This window comes from Salminus brasiliensis, chromosome 12 (genome assembly GCF_030463535.1).
Source record: "Salminus brasiliensis chromosome 12, fSalBra1.hap2, whole genome shotgun sequence".
NCBI classification, from domain to species: Eukaryota; Metazoa; Chordata; class Actinopteri; order Characiformes; family Bryconidae; genus Salminus; species Salminus brasiliensis.
This window is the reverse complement of record NC_132889.1, coordinates 22,988,730-23,012,938: the sequence shown is the minus strand read 5'-3', so window position 1 is coordinate 23,012,938 and position 24,209 is coordinate 22,988,730. Positions and strand designations below refer to the sequence as shown.

The following is a 24,209-nucleotide window of genomic DNA, read 5'->3' as shown; positions in this document are numbered from 1 at the left end:
GAACCGTCACTGAAAGAAAAAGAAGCATGTAGACTGATGCGGCAGATATACATAGTTCTCGCAAGCATGGTCATACTTGCTTCACCAAAGTTTCACCAAAGTGCAGAGACCAGCGTGGCAATGATAGAGAAGCTATTCTCTCCATCACAGGTCAGTACAGCATGACAATAATTTTGAAGCTGTTAGTTTAAGGTAAACGTGCCACATGCCGTTGCTTTAAGCAGTTAAGTAAATACAACAACACATATCTCAATATGGAATTACCCAAGTCTGGTCATTTATGGCTAGGAAACATAAATGAGGCTGGTTCACTAGTCTCAGTCAATCCATCTGTTAATAAACACCAGTATATTTTAATCTGTTAGAATTTTAAAGAGAGGAAAAGGGAGTAAAAAGAGCAGACACATATAAAAACATTTCCTCTTAAAATGTCATTTTCCTCCCCCTCACCCCTCAGGTGACTTTTTCTTTCATTGCTCTACAGTTTGCCCTAAACTGCCCGAACAGCAGAGAGGATAATCTGCGTGTCTCTTGCACAATCACTATCTCATTGTTATTACCTCTGTCCATTAATATGCCCACGGCCAAGTACAAGGCTTTATCCATTTAGGGATTACTGGGTGCTGTACTCCACAAATGCCCATCAGGGGCAGCAGTACATTTAATGTGGGGTCAACTTTCCCTCTGGGTATGTCCCTGTTTTGGGATGGGGGGGGGGGGGGGGGATGTGGTTTTTAAGTGTTTTTAAAATACCCAGGTAAGCATCTTACAGTGATTATGTAATACAATATGCATTGTAGTGATGCTGGTCAGTAACCTCATGTCCCCTTTAGGAATGAACCTGACAGCGCACTAGTTAGTTAACCTAGCTGTTAAAGTCAACCGGATATGAAAATGGGCCTTTTTCTTTTTACCTTGCGATGCTCCTGATCAATAAGCACAAGCCTTTTTGTCCACAATGACTGGTCTATATATACACCTGCATCTGACCAATGGTCAAACAGCTGATTGAGGGCAGACAATATTTTAGCTAGGTGACCAGGCCATGTTTGTGACTTGTCCTGTAACTAAATGCTAGAAATCACAGACAAAGGACGTACTAGTTAATTTATTAATTTTTTTAAAATAGCCACCTACATAAGTCACCAGTCATTGGCAAGCCAGGTGTACCAGGTGTGCTGTAAACTACTACTACTAGCTAAGCCTGCCAGGTTGTGCTGGGCACTCATCCAGGACAACCAGGCGTACACCAACATCTAACACTTGTGAATCAACTTTCACAGAGGCAACTTTAACCAAGATACAGTTTTATAAAATGACTCTATCATCCCCTTCCCCAAAAATGTCCGGCACGATGCACGATGGTTCACGACTAAATACGAATCACTTCCTCTAATTAAGAATGGGAGTCGATTCTTTTTAGTGATTCGGTCGCCCGACTCGATTCATTCTCGAACGTCGTTTGTACTGTTGTCCGTCGCGCGCGGATTTGGAGGCCGTTGGAAATGTTAGCCTAACTGGAACCGAGAAGGTTTGCGCTAGCTAGTGCTAGTTAGCTAAATAGCTACTGTACTAGAATTATGTCAAATTCAAGCTTAAACATGATATTATTTTTTTTATATAAATGAATGGCTGACTCGGTTAGGATTTGGGCCAGTTTTGTTGTGTAGAGTTAGCTAGCTAGCTAACGTTAACCGTTAACCGCTAACGCTAACTGGTTCGCTAGCTAAGGGTTGGTTAGCTAGCTAGCCAGATTTTAACGTAACCAAACCTGCCTAAAACACTGGTTTAGCTGCCTCTACTTCATTTAAAAGTTATAATAATAATAATAATAACAACAACATGGATTACATGATGTAGCTTATGGTCTTACAGGTCATGGCTCAGCACTTCTTTGGGCATCCTGGCTCCACTACCTTTCAGTCGACACCTAAAGCTGCTCCTCACCGTGTTCCCGTAAAGGTAGCACTAGCTAGCTGTGCAGTCTCAAGAAACATTTAAAAACTTCGAGAGAATTCAAATAAAACGCATGTTTAACGCACATGTTTCATGTTTTAGGCTGCAGAAGAGGGGCAGAGTATAGAATATGAATCGGCAGGTGAAACGCTGTCTTTTGTGACCCTGGATGATAGCCACGAGCAGCACAGGTGAGTGAAACTGTTGGAAAGCTGAGCCAGATCTTAAAGTGCTTTGGTACCCTGATTAAAGAGAAGGATAAAGTCAGTGATCATATCTAATATTCATGTCTCTCTCTTTCTCTCTCCATCTCTTCTGTTTGTTGAAGCGAGGATTCAGGCATCAACGTGTCAAGTAGAAGTTCACCTGTAAACCTTCCTGTGGATGATGGTGTCTCCAGCCCTGTTAACTCAAGAATAGATGAGATTGGGAAGAAAGCACAAGACCTTATTGAAAGGATCAACCAGAGCAGGGCCATGGACCAGACAATCTTGAACAGCTTTGAGGAAAAGCTCATGCAGAAGGTACTGTTCATAGTCTAAAACCACACATTTGAACACCATTTGCTCTGTAGTAATGCAACTTAATTTCATATGGACATCATTTTCTTGATCTCTTTCTTGCAACTGACATCAAGCTTTTAGGTAAGTGGGACTCACACACAAGCACTAATAGTAGTGAGTCTGCAGAACTCTGCTTTAGCCTCTCGCGAGAGCTTACAGTCAGTGAATGCTTTGTTAAGAAGTTTAGTTGGCCCTGAACCTGCTGCTTTTAATCACCTTTGTAATTAGTCTGTGGAAATAGAGGAAGCGGATGATTTGTTCTTAGAAGACAAATCCTAGAAAATCCAACTGTTCTAAAACAGTTGACTGTGCTGGGAGTCTGGTTGCAGCTTTGGCAGGGTCTCTGTGTCTTGTTACTGGATACTTTGCTGTCAGGCTTTGGCAGATATCCTAAAGAAGGACAAAACCATAATCAGGACAAGAGGAAAAAGTACTGGAAATTGGGTGTAGATGCAGAATGTATGCAAAACCATACTTTTGAGATGTTATGATACCTACTTTCTGTAAGTAGGATTGTCCATGTGCATGTTGTTCACTCTGAACCAGCAGCTGGTTAAATTGCATGCTGGAGGCAGTGACCTAGCACATGGATGGTTATCTTGACCATCCACATAATGCTTTATCATAGGGAAATAAGTATGTTTCTGCATTTGGAAATTTGGACCATCAAGATTGGAAAGGTATTCACTCAGGGCAGGGGTGAGAAACTCCAGTCAGGTTTTTAAATAGTTTTTAATTTTTTCTTCATAAACACACCTGATTTAACTCAGCAGTTAGTTAACAGGTTTAGCTTGAACTGTGCTGGACTCCAGCCCCTCAGTTCCCCACCCCTGACTCAGGGCCTGGCAGTTTTACTTTCCACGAAAAGAAAAATCATACTACGAAAAAATGGAAAGGAATACTTTGTAAAGGAGGGATGCAGAACATCCATTCACTTTTGATAAATGATATGAGATTGAATATTTCAGGAATAATTATTTAATTGATTTTATTTTATATAACATTCATATTCATATTGCTTTGGATTGACCAAGATTATTATTATAAGCAGGTACACTCAATTTAAGATGCAGTTGAAAATGCTCTTAAAGAAAAAAACAGATTGGGGGGGGGGGGGGGGGTAATCTTTAATCAGTTTCTGATAAATTAGACCCTGGGTGAGTTGCCGTGGGGTTGAATTAGGATTATATGTTGACAATCAAATTATAATCAACGTGACTTTTTGCCCATTGGTTTCTAACGTCATCTCTATATTGTGTGTGTTTGTGCAGGTGAGTGAGATGTGTCAGCAGATGAAAGAGCAAATGTTTGAGTATTATGACAAGCACAGTCGGGGGATGGAGGCTAGGCTCACTGAACTCTCAGAAGTGTTGGAGCGTAGCACTCAGCTTACCATGGAGCTGCATGGAGCCAGCCAGACACTGGCAGCCATTAACAAAGGTCTACAGCAAACTGGCCAATAGGTATATACAAAAATACAAAAAATACACAGTGCGTAAAACATCCACAGCACCACTGAAAGCCACAAGAGGCTAATCTATGCTGAAATAATATAGAAATTGCTTTAATTGTTACTAAGGTAGAACCACACTGTACTCATTTTATGTATCTAGCATATCTATCCAGTGATAAGTTGGCTTGCAAAAAAACACTGCAGCTTTGTATTTGTTTTTGTTAAAAAAACAAAAAGGTAGGCTTGCTAGCCCAGAAGACGAGGTGGTGTCAGAAAATATAATTAAAATGTTTAAAACTGAAAACTGACAGTGTGCCAGGCAGATTCTTCAGTAGAGTAACTGATTGATTCATTTAAAACATTGTTAACAAAGTACCAAGAGTCACAGAGGCCTGGGAGGATGTATTAATATACATTGAGTTTTATTTTTGATTTATTAAAGTTATCTATTTAAAGATCTATTCATTTTGTTTTGAGTACACTCTTAAAAAGGTTTAAGGGTTCTACGTAGAACCATGACAAAGTTCTTCGCCCAGTTAAATGGCTCTTTGCACTGGTGGAAAAGGTCTTTAGATGGTTCTACATAAAGGTTTTTTTAAGGTCATTGAGTAGTACTTTTAACCTAATTCTGTTCAGTTGGTGTCATAAATCCTACGACATAATAAGCTGTTTATTAACTAAAGACACACAGACCATCAGAAAACGAGGACAGGATAATATCGAAATGTTGAAAATATTGAAAAGCAGTGGTCCATGAGGTAATTGCAGCTTTTTCTTTTACTTTTCATGGTAACATGCACACAATCCTCTTCCCCCGCAACTAGGATAAGTGTTGAAAGACAATGGACCAATATGTCCATTATAGAAGAGCTTAGAGAAAGTTCAAACGTATTACTGTGCATTATTCTAATTGCTAACTATTTCAAAAGACTATTTTTACATGTATTCTATTAATTCTAAGAAATCTGTGATCACTTATTAGAACTGTTTTAACAACATAAAGTAGACATTGTGCCTTGACCTCAGTTGTGCACTAAACTCTGATTCTTTTAAGGCAGTAGAGTAGAAGCAGTTACATTAATTTCCTTCTTACCATGCGTGACGTAAAATACAACTGGTACATAGCAATGCTGCTCATGTAAAAAATATTAATTCAGAGATAAAATCAACTCTGTTTTACACTTAGCAACATATTACTGCACAAGAGTAAAAGTAATGACAGGTCTATAGCATGTCCAAAATAAACATTACACTCAGTTTATTTACCTGCAGTAAATTAGTCAGACACTAGCATAACATGCTTGTTTGAGCTGATTAGGCTTCACTTTGGCTCAACACACTCTTAGATTTTGACCTTTACTTTAATACTTTGCTACTTTTTATTGTGCCCCACAATGACACTGTTCTATCTCTCTCACTCTTCTTTTAATGTACATCACTCTATATACAAAAGCCAAAACTACAGTCCAAGGGATGTCCATGTTCAGAATAGAAAAATAATTCTCTGCTTTTAGGTAAAGGCCTACTTTACATGATTACATTTAATAAAGTGACAAACTGAATAAAGACTTGCAATAGCCAGAGATTTTCTCTTTAAACATAATGTAATATCTGCACTATTAAGATTTTAAACCATTGGGATCATAGGAACGCACAACAGCTACCACAGACCAGAGTAGGACCAAAGAAAAAGCCTGCAGCATTCAATGTAGTACAAGTTCTGTCCTGTTGAGTGCAGCAGTAGCACAGGCTTATTTCTCCACGGTAAAGGCCTGCAGTCCTGTGATGGCTCTGCCCAGGATTAGGGCATGGATATCATGGGTACCTGCAAGAGAAAAGAAAAACAATGTAGTATAAAAACTAAAGGATCATAAAAGGATGCCATATTTTAATTATATAGGATGTATAGCTTCTATAGTCTGGAAATCCAAAATAGAATAGTCACAAAATCACATCAAATGACTGCAAAATGCAAGTTTATAACACAGACTTATAAATTAAGTATTTAACATTAGTATAGTTCAGCATATATATTGTATGTTGTTTGTGCATAGCACCTCTTAAATGTTAATCACTGCAATGGACTGCCTCTCATAGCTCTTTGGCTTTGTTAGTTACATTTAATAGGAAATGCAAAATAAACATTGATTCACAAACCATAACTACAAGCTTTACTGACCCCTTGTGGTCATTAAGTAACTGATGTCCCACACATATATTTTTATGTTGTACATCAACATCATTCTCACCTTCGTAAGTGTTCACAGATTCCAGGTTCATAACGTGGCGGATTATGTGGTACTCATCGGCAATCCCATTGCCTCCGAGCATATCTCGGGCCTGCCTTGCAATGTCCAGGGCCTTCCCACAGCTATTTCTCTTAAGCAGGGAGATCATCTCTGGAGCTGCTCTGGAGGGAGCCAAGCAGGATACAAATAAATGCTTTTTTACAGGCCGAAAATACAAGCTCCAACATAAATCACAGACTAGAGGTACTGCTTTCTAACACAGACTGCTTTCTGATCTGTTCAAATCTGTTAACTCGAACGTCGAACCCTACAACCCTCGCTATTCTTTACAAATCCTTGCTGCATCTTACCTGTCATGCATTTTGCAGCACTAAGTTGAATCTAAGGATCCAGAAGAAAGAAAACAATATAAAATTCTATTTTATATAAAAATGAATGGCTATATATATATATATATATATATATATATATATATATATATATATAAACATGATTTTAATATAAAAAAACACAAAGCTAACCATTAGATTTATTATAATATTATTGTTATTTACTTACATTTGTGCTGTGTATGCTATTAATAAGTCAAAGTAATTAAACTAAACTAATTTACGGTTCCTTTCTCTCTCGTTCCACATTGTTTATCAAAAGCTTTTTGTTGTTGGTCTGGAACTGAACAATTCTAACTTGCTCACACTGAATATGGTAGGAAAAGCCCTGAAAAGAAGTACATCCAAGTACATTTTGTACAAAAAAATTGGTAGAAAAAGTGTTGAAGGTAATGCTTGATCAACCCTTTAAAAATTATTTTCGCGCTTAGGCGCTTTTGGAAAACCGAGCCCCGAATAGTCAGATAGGTGACATACTTCTTTTGATCGATAAGTCTGCCAAGCTGCAGGCAGGACTGAAGACCAAGGGTGATCTCGGTCAACATGTCAGCCATTTTCTTCTGCATTAGCTGATTCCTGGCCAGTGGCACCCCAAACTGGATCCTTGTGAAGACAAAAGACGAACAATGATGAACAACTGATGAATGAGACATACACACATGCTTCTATACATGTTTCTCCCCTTAGGGAAGGCTGTTTTACCTATTATGAAGCACTGTAGTATATATTTGTTTCACAGTTAATGTTTCCTAAACCAGACATTCATGCTTATGTTTGGTCATAAATGTTTTAGATTGGCTTACAATAGATAGACTGCAGTAGTGGTCTCACCTGTCCAGCGTGTACTGGCGAGCCGTGTGGAAGCAGAACTCTGCCGCTCCCAGCGCTCCCCAAGCTATACCATAGCGAGCATTATTTAGGCAGCCAAATGGACCCTGAAGATCAGAAACCAACAGGGATTTAAGTGACTTTACAAACTGTGTAGTGATTAACTATGAAACTGTATCCAGGATTTTTTAATACAGTAATATTTAGATGTGATTTGAGTTATGGAAATCGACCATATATAATTCAGAAGTTGTGTTGGAGTGCCATAGTCCTCTGCTCTCAGTTCCTGCAACTATATTTTTACACTACAAAATATTTAAAACCTTCGCTTTCTAATACAATTGCAGTGTAGTGTCCTCTCAAATAAAACAATGTTCTGCACAAAACACCAGATTTTAATTCATATGCCTGAGTTTTTAAAAACTATAAAACTGCACTTGTTTTTAAAAGTACAATCAAAGACATTTGGAAAATGTTTTCCCTGACATAGGTTAAGAGAACCCAGTTTCCCCATTGCTCTTGAACAAGTACCACATGGAAATCCTTAATATAAGATATGGCTTCGGTCAACAGCACTCCAAGCGCTTTCTTACCCCCAGGCCGGACACGTTGGGCAGCAGGTTCTCCTCTGGCACCTCCACGTCATCCATGACAATCATGCCAGTTGCAGAAGCCCTCAGGGAGAACTTTCCCTCGATCTTGGGAGTGCTGAGACCCTTCATGCCCCTCTCAAGAATGAAACCACGCACCTTGCCATCATCACACTTGGCCCAGACCACACAGATATCGGCCGCAGGGGAGTTTGTGATCCTGAGGAGGAAGAACAGTTTGCATAGTTTAGAAGGGAAAAAAAACAATGCAGTACCACTCATCATGACGGATGACTCACTGCCACTTGTGCCCAGAACACAAGAGAAACAATGACACCAGAAAGTTTGAGAATAGTGCCCTCATGTGGGCAAAAGCTCCAAATGACAGAATGTTTAACATGACTTCATTCACCTTCAGCAGTCGTAAATTGAGCAAACTGTTCCCCATAGCAAATGCCGTTCACCTCTTTTGTTTGTTACCTTTTAATTTTGGACCCAAATGTCTTGCCTGTGGCCATAATCGGCCATAACTTGTTGAAACTTGTGTAGGTAATACAAATTTCCACATTAAATTTTGGGAAAGTCAACTAATATAATAAATGGGTGGTTAGGGTAACACTGTTGTCTGTAATGTATCTGCAAAGTACTTGGCAGTCATATGAACCGTTGTCTATTTAAAAGCACCCTGAGTGAAGAAGAAATAAGAATCTACAGTCTTAACGGCTGCAGAGTCACAAAATCACCACTGCAGGTTACTGTAGGTTATTCTAAAGGGTTAGAAAGAGAGAGAATCCCCTGCACATAAGTGTGTTACAATACACATCAGCTAACTTTTTGTCTTTTGTGTTAACCAATAACTAGAGCTTTTAAAAACGAAAACAAAACTAAAAGTACCCATTAAAATTAAGGCAGCGTCAGCAGGATGGGAGGGGCGTGTTCTTTGGTTTGCAGCTATGCAGAAGTGCATCTTTTATTATTTTTAACTAAAAAATACTGTAACACAAAAATCCTGTATGGCCATTTTTCACTTTTTGACATAATGTGAATCTGGCACTTCACTGGATCTTCACTTTTTGTCAAAATTTCATGGCAAATGGACCAATAGAATACTTTTTACATTGGCGTCCATTGAAAGCTAAGAAGGGAGTTTTTTCTCTTGGAAAGTTGCAAAAAAGACGCCCTATCGCCTTTAATCCTATCGCCACTGCTGTGAACTCAGGAGTGTTTTCCTAGAACAGGCCATTTCACATCAAACCTCTCTGTTCAAATGACTCATTTTAGATTTCATTTTTTACCATTTAACAGTGCAGGAAAATCTGTGAAATTCCCCTGCTGTCAACAAAACTGTGTTATGTGTTATGCCACTGTATGACTGATGAAGCATGAACACACATTCCTGCTCTAGTTAATGGGCTTTTAAGTTTTCAGTGTTTACATCAAACTCACCATGTCTTTGAGCCAGTGATGGTGAAGGTGCGGCTGGACGGGTTGAACCTAGCTCTGGTCTCCATGCTGCCCGGGTCGCTGCCATGGTTGGGCTCGGTCAGGCCGAAACATCCCAGAATCTCTCCTCGTGCTGCCGGACACAGTCAGATCAAATACACCACAGGGGCAGAGCAAAACAAAACAACAACTCTTTTAGGCTAAGAATCCTATCAGCATGTGCCAATTATGTGCTTATTATGTTTAACCGATCATTTTACAGAAAAAACACCTATTTTAAAATGTATTAGTGTACACTAATAAAAGTGCAGTGCAGATGTTTTAAAAGCATTGATAAGATAAGATAATCCTTTATTAGTCCCACAGTGGGGAAATTCTCATGCATGCAGCTGTATTACATAGGACCATTTTATTCAATAAGGCCTCAGGTTATCACAGTATTTCTAGTAAAGAATGGACGTCTATGGGAGTTTATCCTGCTTTTGTTGGCGTAACTGTTTCTACTGTCCAGTGAAGGCTTTCCACTAGATTTTGGAGCATTGCTGTAAGGATTTGATTGCCTTCAGCGACAAGGTCATTAGTGAGGCCAGGATGTTGCATGATCACCACCCCAACTCATCCCAAAAGCATTGGTTTGATCACAATAACTCCAGAGAGCACAGTTCCACTAATGGTTGGCTCACGCCTGGTATTAGGCATATCTGCTCCAGAGGGTCCTATTCTATTGGCAATAATTCGCTACAGAGACTAGACAAGCTGTGTGTGTACATTTGCACATCTGTATCAGCAGTGGGTGCAACTTAAAGTGGCTGAATGCATTCATTAGAAGGGTTGGCCACACTCAGAGCCACCAGAGTGTGGTTAACTACGGTAAGGTAGGACGTCAGGGGGAATTATTCCAATCAGTATTTGGTGTATTTGCAGTGTTACCCAGTCTAGGGAGGTATTTCTCCTTCTGTTGCTCTGTTCCGTAAGCGTTGATGGGGTGCATGACGAGAGAGGACTGTACACTCATTACTGAACGATAACCACTGTCTACTCGTTCCACCTCGCGCGCTATTAGCCCGTATGCCACGTAACTCGTACCGGCACAGCCATAGCCTACAGCAGAGCGAGGGGAAAAAAGAAGCAAGAGGGGGAAAAAAGCAAGCAGAATAGTAAGGTAATACTACAAGAAGACAAAAGCCAATACAATGTAATAAAACTGTAATAACAGATTTCAACAACTGGCCAGGTTTTGCTATTTGTCCTGCACACTCTTTAGAGGTAACTGTCACTAAACAAGGAAGGTAAGGTTGCACATTGCGAAGAGTAAACCTCAGGCAGACCTTTAGTCCCACAAAAAGAGAACAGAGTCCACTTCTCATACCACTCAATCATCTGGGTCACTCATGCACATACTTTATTATTTGAAACCGTGCTTTTGTTTGACAGTTAAAATACCTTTAATGGTTGGGCCCAAAACACCCATCTCACCCATCTCGTTCACAATCTCTCTGTGGAAAACTGGAAAACATAAAGACAATTCATATTAAATAAATACAGCCGAAACCAGTACAACTGTAACTGCAATCAATACAGACCAGTGATATAATTATAATGAGGCACTTTCAATGGATCTCAAACAAAGCCCTGCAAGCACCTTCATTTCTGTTGGCCATCAGGATGCGAGGCATGAGTTTCTCCTGGCAGTACGTGCGGAAGGAGTCTCGGATCATGACCTCCTCTTCCGTTAGCAGGCCCTCCAGGTCAAGAGCATCACGCCAGTTAAACTGCACTTTAGCTGAAGGATTATATATAGAATTTTGGTCATAAACAAATGATGGTAATCAACCGAGTAATCAGTCACAGTGTAAGAAATTTACAATGTAGAATATCAGTAAAACTGCACCGGTCTTCTGTAATTGTATGCATATATAGAAAATACACTGTAAAATATTAACTCACGTGCTTTGACTTGCTTCTTCTCACCCTTCACTGCCTCTGAATGGCCCAAAATATAACATACAGCAAGCAAAAAAAATACTTAGCATTTGCGGTATTGTATGAAAGTAGAATGATACTTCATTACAGAAACATAATTTCACATGATTAAACTTACGCTCTTTTGTGAATAATACCCATGAATCATAGTGATGACATCAACATAGTTTTACTCATAATCATTTATTATAATTACAATAAAAGTGTGGTTCAACAAGAGTCTGTATATGTATCATAGTTAATATACAGAGCTTAACTTGAAACGAAAAAATTGTTCTTTACATTAAATTTAAATGTTCCAAAATGACCTGCAATTACATCTGTTTACATTCACTTCCACTGAAAGAAGAGTTTGACTTGACCACGATTATTTATAAATATCTATTTTAATACTTTTAATGAAAACAGAGCCCATGGAAAAAAAAAAAGATTCCTTCATTTGAATGATTTCATATTGCATCTTTTGCATTGGCCATTGCTTCCAATTATTTCATTAAACGGCACAATCATTGTTGGGAGAGTAAACAACTGATGAACACATCTTTTTAAAAGCTATAAAGAATAACCAAGGACGTTTCTAAAGGACACACCATTCATAATCCACCAAAAAGGGGAAGAACATCAGTTCAGAAATGTGTAACAGTGATTTTGGAACACATTTCCAAGCCGAAAGCAGGAATAATGTTGAACGATCAAATACTCATTCGCTATGTCCACTATGAAGGTGAAAATCTGTCCTTGGTGTAACGTCATAAGAGAAGAATGAGTTAACTTCCAAATGAAAGTGAAAATAATATATTACTTGTATGCAGTAACCTGTATGCAGGTTCATACTCAGATTCCTTGCCCTTAAACAACGTACATTAAAGTACAGCTGGGCAATATAATGATTTTTTATCGTATTGAGATAAATTAGGTAATTGCTTCATCACAAACAGTGTAATTAGACTGGTTTAATTAGATAAAGTGCAGCACATTCTGAATAAAATAACTGTACCCAGAACGGGAGAGTATCCGAATAGCAGTTTTAATAATCAGTCCCTATCGTAAAAAATGTCTTTCAATATCGTGATATGGTATTTGTACCATGTCGCCCTGCCCTACGTTAAAGTTTCATAGCAGTTAATGAATAGCTTATAGTTTATAGCAGCTATTGAATAATGAAGACAAGCCAAGAGATCAAGGGGTTTAAAGCATGTTTTAACTGAGGGTGCATTTAACCAATGGCCTGTATACTGATCACTATTGCTATAATCACAGATTGTAATGAAAGCTCAAAATTTGGAGGAACACGAGTCTGCTAATACTTGATTCATTACAGTAATGACATACGATAAATAATGAAAAGTCCCCACAGCTGTTTATACTTCATTATTGAAACCAATAACTATCATTCGGTGTTGAAAATGCAGATCAGTTCCATAAATAAGCATTTATTAGGAATATTAACACACATGATCCTAACATGACCATAACAAATGCATTTTCTATTCGTCAGATTTGTCTGATTTGAATGCGAATGTGAAATCAGGAAAATGGGAACCTCACCCTGCTGAGCAGGAGCCGCAGTGCCCTGAGCTCTGACAGCTGAAGTGACCACACATCTCTGAGGCTTCACGAGGAAACGAGACACGGCGCTTCTTAAAGCCATGCTGAGCAGATCACCTCTGAAACTGAAACACAAGTTACCTTAAAGGCACAAAAGAGGCCACAGACACTCTTAATTAGTATTAATAGAGACAGCTGATTAGGTTAGGTGCGACGGACGATCTGGAGCTGTCCTTAAAGGTGACACTTGTTGGGTAACCCTCACATGCTGTCAGCAGGCAAACCGGTCTTGCATAACACATAGGAACAGGACAGCAGTGAAACTCAGCGTTTTAACAGACTCTAGCTGGGGTCACTGACCCACACCGACACATTAAGCCACAGTTTGGTGTCTAGCTTTGCTAGCTCACACCCGTATGCTTTACAGACCAAAGCTTGACGAGTTCACGTCTTTTCTACCAGTAGACTAAACTGACACTCACTGCAGAACATCGGTATTTAACGTACACACAGTAAACAACGACATTTTTGGACAGTGGGCACATTTTTTAGACATTCTTGCAGACAAACTCGTAGAACTGTAGCTAGCTAGATATGCTAGCCAAGTTTCTCCAACATGCTCTAGTCAGCTACGTGCCTCCTACCGTCAGCTGCACAGGTCGCTCGTATGACACCTATGCTAGCTAGCTAGCCAGGCTAAGTCTAGCTAGCTAATTGTAGCTAACTAACTAGCTAACTCGACCGCGCAGCAGCAGCACCGACACGCTGATAATGCCCTGCACACACATCTAATAAGATCTGTAGACTCACTTCAGGGTAGTTCACCTCCAATAGAAGAGACAGCGCAGCAGTCCCAGCTCCCAGAAACTAGCCCGACGTCCACACTCTAGCGTCAGCACGTCGGTTACGTCAGACCGGGTTGTGTTGAGAGAGGAAGATTTTCAAAATAAAATTATATTATATTATAAGAGCGTATTTTATAGCCTTACATAATGTAAAATAGAGCAACTTACGTCTAATTTTATTCTTTAAATATATTATTAATATGTATTTCTGTTGTGTAGATATATTGGCCTGTCGTGGTGATGTAAGGTGTTGGTGGTGTTGTGCACAGTTGTGCTATTTGCGCTGCGGGAGGGGCGGGGTTTAGGGTGTGCCAGAGAGAGCCAATCCGGTAACACTGCACATGACGTCACGGCCGACTATTTTCGGTCCCTGTCACAGTCCAGCTAGTGTCCAATTTCACAATTTCTTCTATACCTTTACCCTCATGTTATGTTCAACTGATTAATTTTTAATTGTGAAATATTTTTTGAATTTTAATTAAAAAAAAAAGCCAAATAATTCGAGCTAAACGATATATGTGTACCCTTTGTAGCTTCTATTCAATGTTGTGTATGCCATATATAACAGTGTATGTGTAATACAGATTTTTACTATTGTATATTTGCACAATTATTCTTTATTTGCTTAATAAAAGATAAAAAAAAAAGTTGCATGTAAAAAGGTTACAGGATAATGTACATGAAATGTGTCATTTTCCTTCCATTCTTTTCCATTCAAATTCAATTTCAATAAGAAAAATGCCAGACTCAAGTTTGCTTACTGTATTGATGATGTATTAACATCATCAAACAAACAAACAAGCAAACAAAAGTATTTTGAATGCAAATGTCCAAAGATTAAACACCTATTTGAAATGCCCTTTGGATGAGACTAAGCAGATCCTGAATTAAATAATTCAGTGCTTCCAAAATTCAGACTGGAAGAGACTGGAAAAGAAACCATCCAATGTTATTTTCTAAACATTTGTATTGCAACATTCAAAAAGAATAAAAAACCCTCCACCCTGAATGACGTAGGAAGTACAGGCACACTGCTTCACAGGCATACTGTTCTGTGTGAGTGCTTTCATTTTACAGATGGCAAAACTGAACTGCATTGCACTGTTGGCCTAAAGCAGCCCATTTGGCCCAAACACTGAATTATCCTAACATCAATATACACACTGTATAGCATGATAGTCATAGCATTAGGCTATACAGACATATTTATCCCAGAACCCATAAAAAACCTAAATACTTGATCTGACTATTTTACTAATTTGACTATATAACAATGGTCCATGACACAAAGTGCAACATCTTACTGGTGCTTATGGTGCAAAAAGTCACTAGTGCTGCCAAAAGACTAGCTGCTATTTTCTTACATAAGCACATTTGAAAAGGGGTTGATGATGGTATGGTAATAAATTATGATTGTCCTAGCCAGGCAGATATTCGTCTTGTTGGCTACAGATCGATGATGATAAACAGATACTGGGTGTCTTAAAACATCTTCAAGATAGCAACACCTATCTCTGTGCAACCTCAGTAACATGGAGCTTATAACTGTTTGTGCCACCTCCTCCCCACTGCTCCTCTTACCCAGTGATTGCAAAAGGCAATAAATGCCTGAAACGTTATATCACTATGGCATAACGCTGCATGAAAGAACTAAGCAACAGTCTCTTCACATCCATGACAATAGTACCAGTAAGAAGAACAATTACAACATTAAAAAATATAAGAAATTCAATTTTAAAATATTCTCTTCTAGGCAACCTGCAAAAGTTTTTTTTTTTTTTTGCCATATATCCACTTAAAAGACAAAATTCTAATCCAGTGACACTAAATCTTTGTACAGTCTACAAATTCTGATATTGGGAACAAAACTACAATGTTGCCACATTATTATAAACATTACATTAGCTATCAATGTGACACAGTCTGACAATGTAATATGTAACTGAAAATGATCTAATTGCATAACTAATTGACAGCAGTTTTACAAGGACATTATCATAAGCATACTGCACTCAGAAGGCTATAACTGGCCAGTTGGTAGAACATGAAAAATAAATGTAAGTAAAAAAAAGGTAACCCACGTACTGTATGACACTCATTTTCATGCCGCCCAATAAAGGAAGACGCAATATGTTCTTAACAAAAATAAAGAAAAACATGAATAATCAACAAAATACAAATATATATAATGACTTTTTAACAATGATCAAAGACATGCTTAAAATGCCCTTAACAGACCCACCAGGATTGTTCTGGATTCAATTCTGGAGTAAAATGCTTGATTTTAACATTCCTCAAAAATGTTAATTGTGTTTTAATGTAGTAATTTATGAAAATGAAGAGTTTAACATTTCCGTACACTCATTTATATCTTGCAGCTAATCTACTTTGCATTAGTCAAATAATCTAAATCTCTAAAATAAGATCGAACAACCTCCTGAACCTTTGTGAAAGCAAAACTCGCTGTTTTCGTCCAGGAAGACCAGAGATTTGATGTCGGATGTCCCAAAAGGATTGCAAATTTAAGAGCTAAAATGTAGGCTTTTAACTGAATTTCATGGTGAATGTCAATAGTTTATAAAAACAAGAGAAGGGGGAGGGGGTATCTTTGGGTATCCTTAGGCTTCCCAACCCATCTCCTTTGTCAGCTTGAGGGCACTGATGAAAAAGTCTGGGAACAGATCTTTAAACATGTTCTTCTCATAAAAAAATTGTTTGCTGTGGAACAAAGTAACATGAATCACAAATGAGTCATGGTTGGTTATAAAACAAAACAAACAAGAATATTTATTTCCTAGAAATGTTAAAACTTACTTGTGCACCAGTGAGTTACGCAGATAACGTAGCAGGCCAAGTAAATTGTCTGGAAGGTTTTTGTCAATTGATGCCATCCGTGGATCTTTGGGCATCTGTCCAAAAAGAATGAGAGATGATCACAAATAATACAGGCTTTAAATCAGCACACACATTCACGCTAATGTGTGTTTCCATAAAAAAACAGATATTACACAAATGCTGCATCCCAAGAACCTCAATTGGCTCTTTTCTAGATGTCTCCTGTTCTGAGAATCACTTTATGTTATTATTTCTCTTTAAAGAATGATGAATATGATGGATGACCAAATAAATACGCCACTGGAAATTTATTTTTGGTAATTTATTATATAAAAAACATTTTTACATCTCCAAAACCACCACACAAACATAACAGCATTTAGTGCTAAACATGTGACGTTCGTTCCTGCTGCGTCATCAGTTACTCTAAAAATCTTACCATAAATGTTTTTTCACATTTTTCCATTAATAGAAAAAATGCCCAAATAAGAAGAATATCTGCAAATGACAATCTGAGAAATAAATAAATAATAAATAAATAATAGATCCAAGTTAACACAGATGGCAGCTCTGCGTATGCATCACACTAGGCCTGTAGTCAAGATCAAGTCAAGACTGAAACCTCTAAGAGATTAAGCCTATATAATTAAAATTGAGGTCAAGCTCCTTATATGATAGTGAAAATTGGTCTTAACTCACTTGGGATTGCCATCCAGAAAATGATCTTCCTTCAGTGTATTTAGCCACAGCCCGACAAAGGTTTTCATCTGCTTCCCTGAACTTCTGAACAGCTTTCTCATCCCCAGCTTTCCTTAGAAACATGTCTCTCCTATGAGGAAACAACCAACATTTTACTACAACATTCACTGCAAGTACAAAGTCTGCAAGCATGTATTTATAAATCTATACAGTGTCAACATCTATTTTAATAAGTTCCATAGACAAGACCAAATGCATTAACTGTTCATCTATACAGCAAATAGTGAAGGAGCTGTAGCGTACTGTATGCATCATGAGGTCTGACTGAAGCTCTCCCTTCGGCTGCTTCGAGCCTCTGTCCCCATGCAGAAAAGCAGTAAAGGTCACATGACAGACACAGAACCCCAGAGGATCTTGCAGAGAAAGCTGAAGATGAGAGTTAAAAGCAAAGGACAGATATAGATATAGAGGCTAGCATTAAAGTAACACAGGTTGTGTGTATCTGCCAGGTCAGAGAGTGTTACTGCAAGCCAGCATGCAAGTCTGTTTGAAACTGTAAAGCCTAATTTTACCAGGACCGATGAAGCCATATTGGTAAAGCAGGAAAGTTTAGTGCTCTTATAAAAGACATGAAATAATAAAGAAATGTCTCAGTCATTGCTCGGGCTGTCCCTGCCTCTGCCATCACTACTCATGGTAGCCTAGTAGAATGTGGGGGTAGATGTCTGGCTAATTGAGACATGGGTATTACATATTTGGATTTAAACAATGTGTCAGAAATATCCACACAGTAATGTCTATTTTATTGATCATTTATTATTTGTCATGCTTCCCAAGCACCCCAGATGTTTTGTTGCCCTTGTCCGTCACTGTTTAAAGTATTGAGGAACATTTGGAGGTTCTTCAATTTGAAACTGGGAGGAACCACTTTAGGTCCTTTGAGGAACCTTCAAGAAAAGTTTTTTTTTTAAGAAAACAAAGGTTCCTTTAAGGTCCCTAAAAGCACCTTAAGCGGGTCCTTCACAGTTTGAAACTGAAGAACCCCTAAATGTTCCTCAGGAAAATTAACTTACAATAATGCACAGGACACTCCAGATCATGAACAGGACATTCCAACTTACTTACTGTGGGTTTAGCTTAAACATGCATTTACTTTGCATGCTGTTCAATAATTTTTTTAGTAAATATTCCAACTTTAAGCCTGGATTTTCTGGAATAGCAGGCACACATATTAATGGCATTTTTGTAATTGACTCTTTGGGTCATGGTGAAGGTATTATTTGCACATATTGCATGTATTTAATTATATATTATCTCCATCTTTTATTACTGTATCAAATGTCCATATGTTTAAATTCATTAAAAAACAACTTGAAAAAGTCTTAACAGTAACCAGCCCTGTTTAAAATAAATTATGTCTCATTGGTAGTATCTAAAACTGATTCTTAAAATAAGATTAAAAGATTGATCAATTAAAAAATTGAAAAAATTATCAATCATCCACAGTCAGAAACAACCACAACAGTGTGATGACAAATATCAGACTTCATACAGCTTCTTGACACTACCAATTTTTGAGTATCTACTATTCTGAACAGTCAATTTCACAGTTCTGCATCTTTAATCATCAACTTTTCAATTTGACACTTTTGTCTTTTCGTAGTTCTGTTTTTGATCCTACCTTTTATCGTTCCAGAAATAAGGATGACTCAAGGCCTCTTCAATGGTCAGCCGCTGATTAGGTTCCCTCTGAATCATCCCCTCGATAAGATCCTTTGCTTCCACATCCTGTAGAACGTTCTGATGCAGAGAATACTTCCCCATCACAATATTTGCTAGTACAAGGGCACTCCTGCCAAAGGGATGAAACCCATCTGAGAGGATGTAATGTACCAACATTCCAGCCACCTGCAACCATAAGCACACATTTTCACCCAATAATTGCTGCACTTTCCCATCACATACCACTGCTACTGAACAAAGAATACAAATTATGTTCACTGGAGTCCCAACAAAACAATCTCTTATTAGAAGTCAGGGTGTTTGGTGTCATGATTAGAATGAAAACCTACAAGGGATGCCATTATTTTAACAGTAATCTGACTATCGGACTATACAGTCATTTACTTTCTTGTTATTATTAAACTATAGTCTTGTTATTCAGTGTCTTACAGTTTTTTCTTTATTGCTTTGGCAGTGATTCATGAACAGTGATATCTGACCATCATAGGCATGAAGCCGCATTGATGTAAATACCATAGAAACAGGACTAAGTATTTGAAGGAAATTTCAAGTGAAACGCACAACAAACAAGACTTTCAATTCGGAAAGTTCGGAGAGCCTCACCAATCTCGAGTTCACATCAACTGTAATAAAAGCAGTAGTATTCTATAGGTTACTAGGACTTCTATTTGTGTCTCATTAAATCAGTCCTACACACAGTACTGTCCAACATCTATCTGTGGGCATGTTTCAGTGGTGTTTGTATGTGCAAAATACAAATATACTGTATAATACAGTATAATATTGTTAACTGGAATCTCTAACAATGCTAACCTGGGACAATGTTAATAATGCTAACATGGGACACAAAAAATTGTTCTCATTACATAAAGGATGTTAAAAAAACCCTGACTTGCAAGTCACACCTGTATAAAGGAATATGAATGGACAAACCTGTATATCTGTGCTCTTTTTATATCTACACTTTCCATCATTCTCGTTTTCATCAGCTAAAATCTCTGCTGCCTCCCAGCCTGGAGTACCAGCTTTTGAGGTGTACTTGGTGCTGGCACCACTGTTTAGTCGGCGGCTTAAGCCGAAGTCCGCCAGTCGTGCATTTCCTTCCACATCTATCAAAAGTAAAGAATTAAAGACCAATTATGCTTATGTTTACCGATATCACATTCGCAGCACTCAGTGCTGTACATTTGAAAATAAAGGAATCTCACAAAGCAAAAAGATAATACCCAGCAGAACATTTCCGGGTTTTATATCTCTGTGGAGCACGTTGGCATTGTGGAGGACCTGCAATCCAAGAAGAACGTCCTTTGCCACTTTCCTTAAAGCCTTCGTTTTCACCTCTTCCCCTTTCTGACGAAGGCACTCCATATAGTTGTCCAAATCATATTCACAGAGTTGGAGAGCAAGGTAATTAAATTCTCCTTCCTCAACAAAATCGACATATTTGACTATGTAGCAGCTCGCAAGCTTCGGGTCTCGTAAAATGGACTTCTCATTTTTTAGTTCTTCATTGTCAGACTTGATCATTCGTTTAATGGCTACTTCAGTACCATCTGCTTTTATTCCAATGTATACTTTGGTACCTTCACATCCATCTCCTATTTTGTATTTCTCATTTGTGCACAGGAACAGTTTCCCATTCCCCACGCTCTGCAAAGCAGAATCTTTAAGCAGATCCTTTAATTGTTTCTCCCATCTCTGGCTGATTTTATGCCACTGTTGTTTAAGTGTCTCAACCTCCATGTTTTCTCCATCTCCTCCATCAAGAGTGTCAGAGTAAGAGTGCTGAGTTTCATGTGACATGTCTGCGAGTCATTCATAAAGAGGAACAATGAGAACATTGGCACACACTGAAACTGTAATATAGTATAGTATAGTAATATGTATTATAGTAGGGGAGAGTGCAGCAAAACGTAACACATTTATTTAACAGATTCAAGAACATTCTGATTAGGCTTGGGCGGCATAATGGTAAAACCGTATACTGCCATACTTAAACATGTTGGTGGTATTTCAAAATGAGGACAGTATTTGTATCATGTCTTAGTATAAGCTCTTCTTCACTAATCATATGTATTTTGATCCAGATATTTATATGTATTTAGGTTGGAAAACTCATCCAGTTCAAACAACACTGAATTATACTGAATTCATCCAGTTTGAGTTGATTCACAAGCCCCTTCCTTTGAAACTGCTAAGAGGTAAGTTGTAACTTTTGTGTTCTTGCCACTTTTTGAAGTGGAAATGTTGAATTGGTAGCAGAGATGTACAGGCTGCTTGTATTAGATTGTATTAAATTGTATTGTAATGTAATTGTATTAAAAAAGAAAAAAACGTGTTAGGTTGTGCCCTACTGTCCCCTAAGCTATATATTTTTTTTAACATCTGACCTTCATTTGTGAATCCGCTCTCCAGCTCATCAACAAGATATTTCTCATGTTTCTTTAGAACATGGTAAAAGGCAGATTTCACTGAATCTCCTCCACGGCTCAAAAACTTATAGAGCATTCTCATTTGGTTCTGGGAGGGCTTTTCTGCAAAAATTATTGAATATGCCTCTCGACTTATGATTCCCTGAGACAGCAGCTCATCAGCCAGAGGCATTACTAAAGAAACACGCTGTATGATCTCAGCACTTTTGGCATCCACAAAAGAAGCATCTGAGGAATTATAGGAAATATCAATAACAGATTAATATAAGACAACGAGAAAATATCACAAGACAGTGTTAACATGCCATTAAGAGTTACATCCTTTAAAACCTATGTTCTGTGTTGTTTACTTTCTAAAACATGCTGGCTTAATCTTCCAGTGCTGTTGGGTAGTTTTACTGGGTTATTTCCCTCTCAGTTACGCCGAGTTTGGGTTAGTAGCATTAACCAGCACTTGGGTTAGACTACCTAATGCTCATCCTCATCCTCATCCACTGTCACTACCCTGCTGAAAAATCCAGCTTGAGACCAGCTTTTGCTGGTAGATGGCTTCTGGCTTGGTGATGCTGCTCATGCAGGTTAACCAGTGTGGTCATGCTGGTCAACCAACATGGGCAAGCTTGCTCAAACCGGCTGTCTAGTTCTGCTAGACGGATCATTTGCTTGTAGAGCCATGAGCTGAGCCGGCCAGGCTGATTGTGTGTTCAGCAGGGTAGTTAGCTAGCTTTCTGTGCACACATAAATGTACATTTTTAAGGGCAGAGGATGACAAAGAGGAGTCACAGATTTAGAGTGAATGCTTTACATTAATTTGAATAAGTTACTGGTCATGAGGACCCTGAAATGATCGCTGCTGATTGTTGTTGCTTTGTTTAATTCCCTGTAGCTAACATGGCTAGGTAGCTAGCTATATAACAACACTGAAAATTGCATAAATTAATAAAACAACAATAAAAACAACAACATTCATAGCACTGGGCTGCCAAATAACAGTTCTTAGAGTGTAATAAAGCTTTATTCCCATCTGAATTTATGAATAGCGTACTTACAATAACGGTTCATCTTTTTTCTTCAGCTGCTGCTGTAAAAAAAGCAAAACAAAAGGTCAGGATCAGGATCAGCTAAATGATGCTTATTAGATATCATAACGTGGCACATCACTCAACACTGTCACCTGTGCAGGGGCAGTGGTGGCTCAGCGGTTAGAGCGCCGGGCTATCGATAACAGGGCTCGGCAAGCTGCCACTGTTGGGCCCTTGAGCAAGGCCCTTTACCCTCTCTGCTCCCCGGGCGCTGGAGTTGGCTGCCCACCGCTCTGGGTGTGTGTGTGTACTCACTGCCCCTAGTTCACTAGTGTGTGTGTGTGTGTGTGTGTGTGTTCACTACCACAGATGGGTCAAATGCAGAGGACACATTTCGCTGTACAGTGTCAAAAGGGTCCAATACGTGCACCTTTACCTTTTATCAGGAGGTGCCTGAGGTGCCAACACGCTGAGGACCTCGAAGTAGGCTGTGTGTTATTAATGTCCCTGAGGGTAAAAACTAAACACTAGCTAGCTAACTAACGCGTTTTTTTAATATTAAGCACAAGAAAGTAATTTAATAAGCTGGTAACTAGCTAGAGAGTGGTGAATATCGAGGTTAGCATCATTTCAGTGAAGGCTAATAGTAGTCGGACAGTTTGAGGGACTCGATAAAGCGGCTAGCTGAATCTGGGGTGAACTAGCCAGCACTAGATAGATAGATAGATAGCTAGCGCTAGCTTGTCAGTGATCACGTCCTTATCAACAGTTTATCCGGTAGCACAAAAACAGCACACGTTCAGATAGATAGCTAAATAGTTTTGCTACCATATCAATGACAGGCGACATAAAAAACCACAGTCAGCACATTCGCCAGCTATATTTGTAACGGGTTTAGAGGATCGGCCGAAAGAAACAGAAACGAAAGTGAAAGTCCAAAAGATTCGCCCTTCCTCAGATAATCCCCAAATCCCCAAACCACACAGACCCACGTGTAAAAAGCCCGGTAAAGTTAGCTAGCTAGTCAGGTAGCTAGAGCTAGATATATGTCTCTCCTCCTGCTCACAAACAAACCGCCAGCATGAGAGATCCCTCTGCTCACTGCAAAGACCTGTCCTGAAGACATCTTAAAAATAAAATCACATATACGGGAATAAAAGCGCACTTCTACCTCAAAACAAGATGCTCGAAGGGATTAGATAAGGTCTAGCAGGCAGAAACCGGAGTGGAGATGATGAATGGTCAGAATCAGAAGGAGCTGGATGTATAAGTGTGAGGAGTCGCATCTGTGGACCGGGGGTGTGGGTGTGACGGGAGGCTGCTGAGGCCAGTGGGTGTGGAAACGTTCCCATTCAAGTGTTCATATAATACATGTAATATTTGATCATGAAAACATGCACTACAAAAAAATGTAAATGAATGTAGTTATTTAGTTCGGAACACATTCTCTCTCACTCTCATTCATTAAATATCAGTGCAATTATGTATCAATAATGTCAATGTTTTACATTTCTTTTCAATGTTTTGGGTATGTTTCTTTAAACCGTCTGTCTAACTGTGAACGTGGTGTGAGAAACGTTCTAATAACGTTGTGATGCAAACCACTATTACTATCGCGACATCTCCTAGAG

The 24,209-nt window shown here is 38.7% G+C and overlaps 3 protein-coding genes across 7 annotated transcripts; 1 reads left to right on the top strand and 2 right to left on the bottom strand.

Annotated features, from left to right (window-relative positions):
- The first annotated feature begins 1,466 nt into the window (after positions 1-1,466).
- Positions 1,467-3,982, top strand: syce2 (synaptonemal complex central element protein 2). Its single transcript, XM_072694040.1, has 5 exons — positions 1,467-1,531; positions 1,876-1,962; positions 2,059-2,147; positions 2,285-2,480; positions 3,791-3,982. Exons 2-5 carry the CDS (start codon positions 1,879-1,881, stop codon positions 3,980-3,982), a joined length of 561 nt encoding a protein of 186 aa, XP_072550141.1. The 5' UTR covers positions 1,467-1,531; positions 1,876-1,878.
- Positions 3,983-5,206: 1,224 nt separating this feature from the next.
- On the bottom strand, positions 5,207-13,894 carry LOC140574259 (glutaryl-CoA dehydrogenase, mitochondrial-like). The gene is made up of 12 exons (XM_072694039.1): positions 13,813-13,894; positions 13,003-13,127; positions 11,419-11,454; positions 11,114-11,254; positions 10,915-10,977; positions 10,402-10,572; positions 9,475-9,604; positions 8,032-8,248; positions 7,442-7,545; positions 7,088-7,213; positions 6,222-6,382; positions 5,207-5,797 (listed from the first exon to the last, which is right to left on the bottom strand). The coding sequence occupies exons 2-12, from the start codon at positions 13,103-13,105 to the stop codon at positions 5,724-5,726; spliced, it is 1,326 nt and encodes a 441-aa protein (XP_072550140.1). The 5' UTR covers positions 13,106-13,127; positions 13,813-13,894; the 3' UTR covers positions 5,207-5,723.
- A 562-nt stretch (positions 13,895-14,456) lies between these two features.
- LOC140574373 (serine/threonine-protein kinase/endoribonuclease ire-1-like) lies at positions 14,457-23,861 on the bottom strand. 5 transcript variants are annotated; one of them, XM_072694177.1, is made up of 9 exons: positions 23,750-23,861; positions 22,606-22,637; positions 21,515-21,784; positions 20,351-20,929; positions 20,058-20,233; positions 19,063-19,289; positions 17,382-17,511; positions 16,662-16,756; positions 14,457-16,565 (listed from the first exon to the last, which is right to left on the bottom strand). In XM_072694177.1, exons 2-9 carry the CDS (start codon positions 22,616-22,618, stop codon positions 16,466-16,468), a joined length of 1,590 nt encoding a protein of 529 aa, XP_072550278.1. In that variant the 5' UTR covers positions 22,619-22,637; positions 23,750-23,861; the 3' UTR covers positions 14,457-16,465. The 5 variants fall into 5 exon arrangements, 4 of the variants coding, with proteins under 4 accessions (XP_072550278.1, XP_072550279.1, XP_072550281.1 ...); XM_072694178.1 differs by having other exon boundaries at positions 22,606-22,634; XM_072694180.1 differs by lacking the exon at positions 23,750-23,861 and adding an exon at positions 22,731-23,680.
- Between the last annotated feature and the right edge of the window lie 348 nt (positions 23,862-24,209).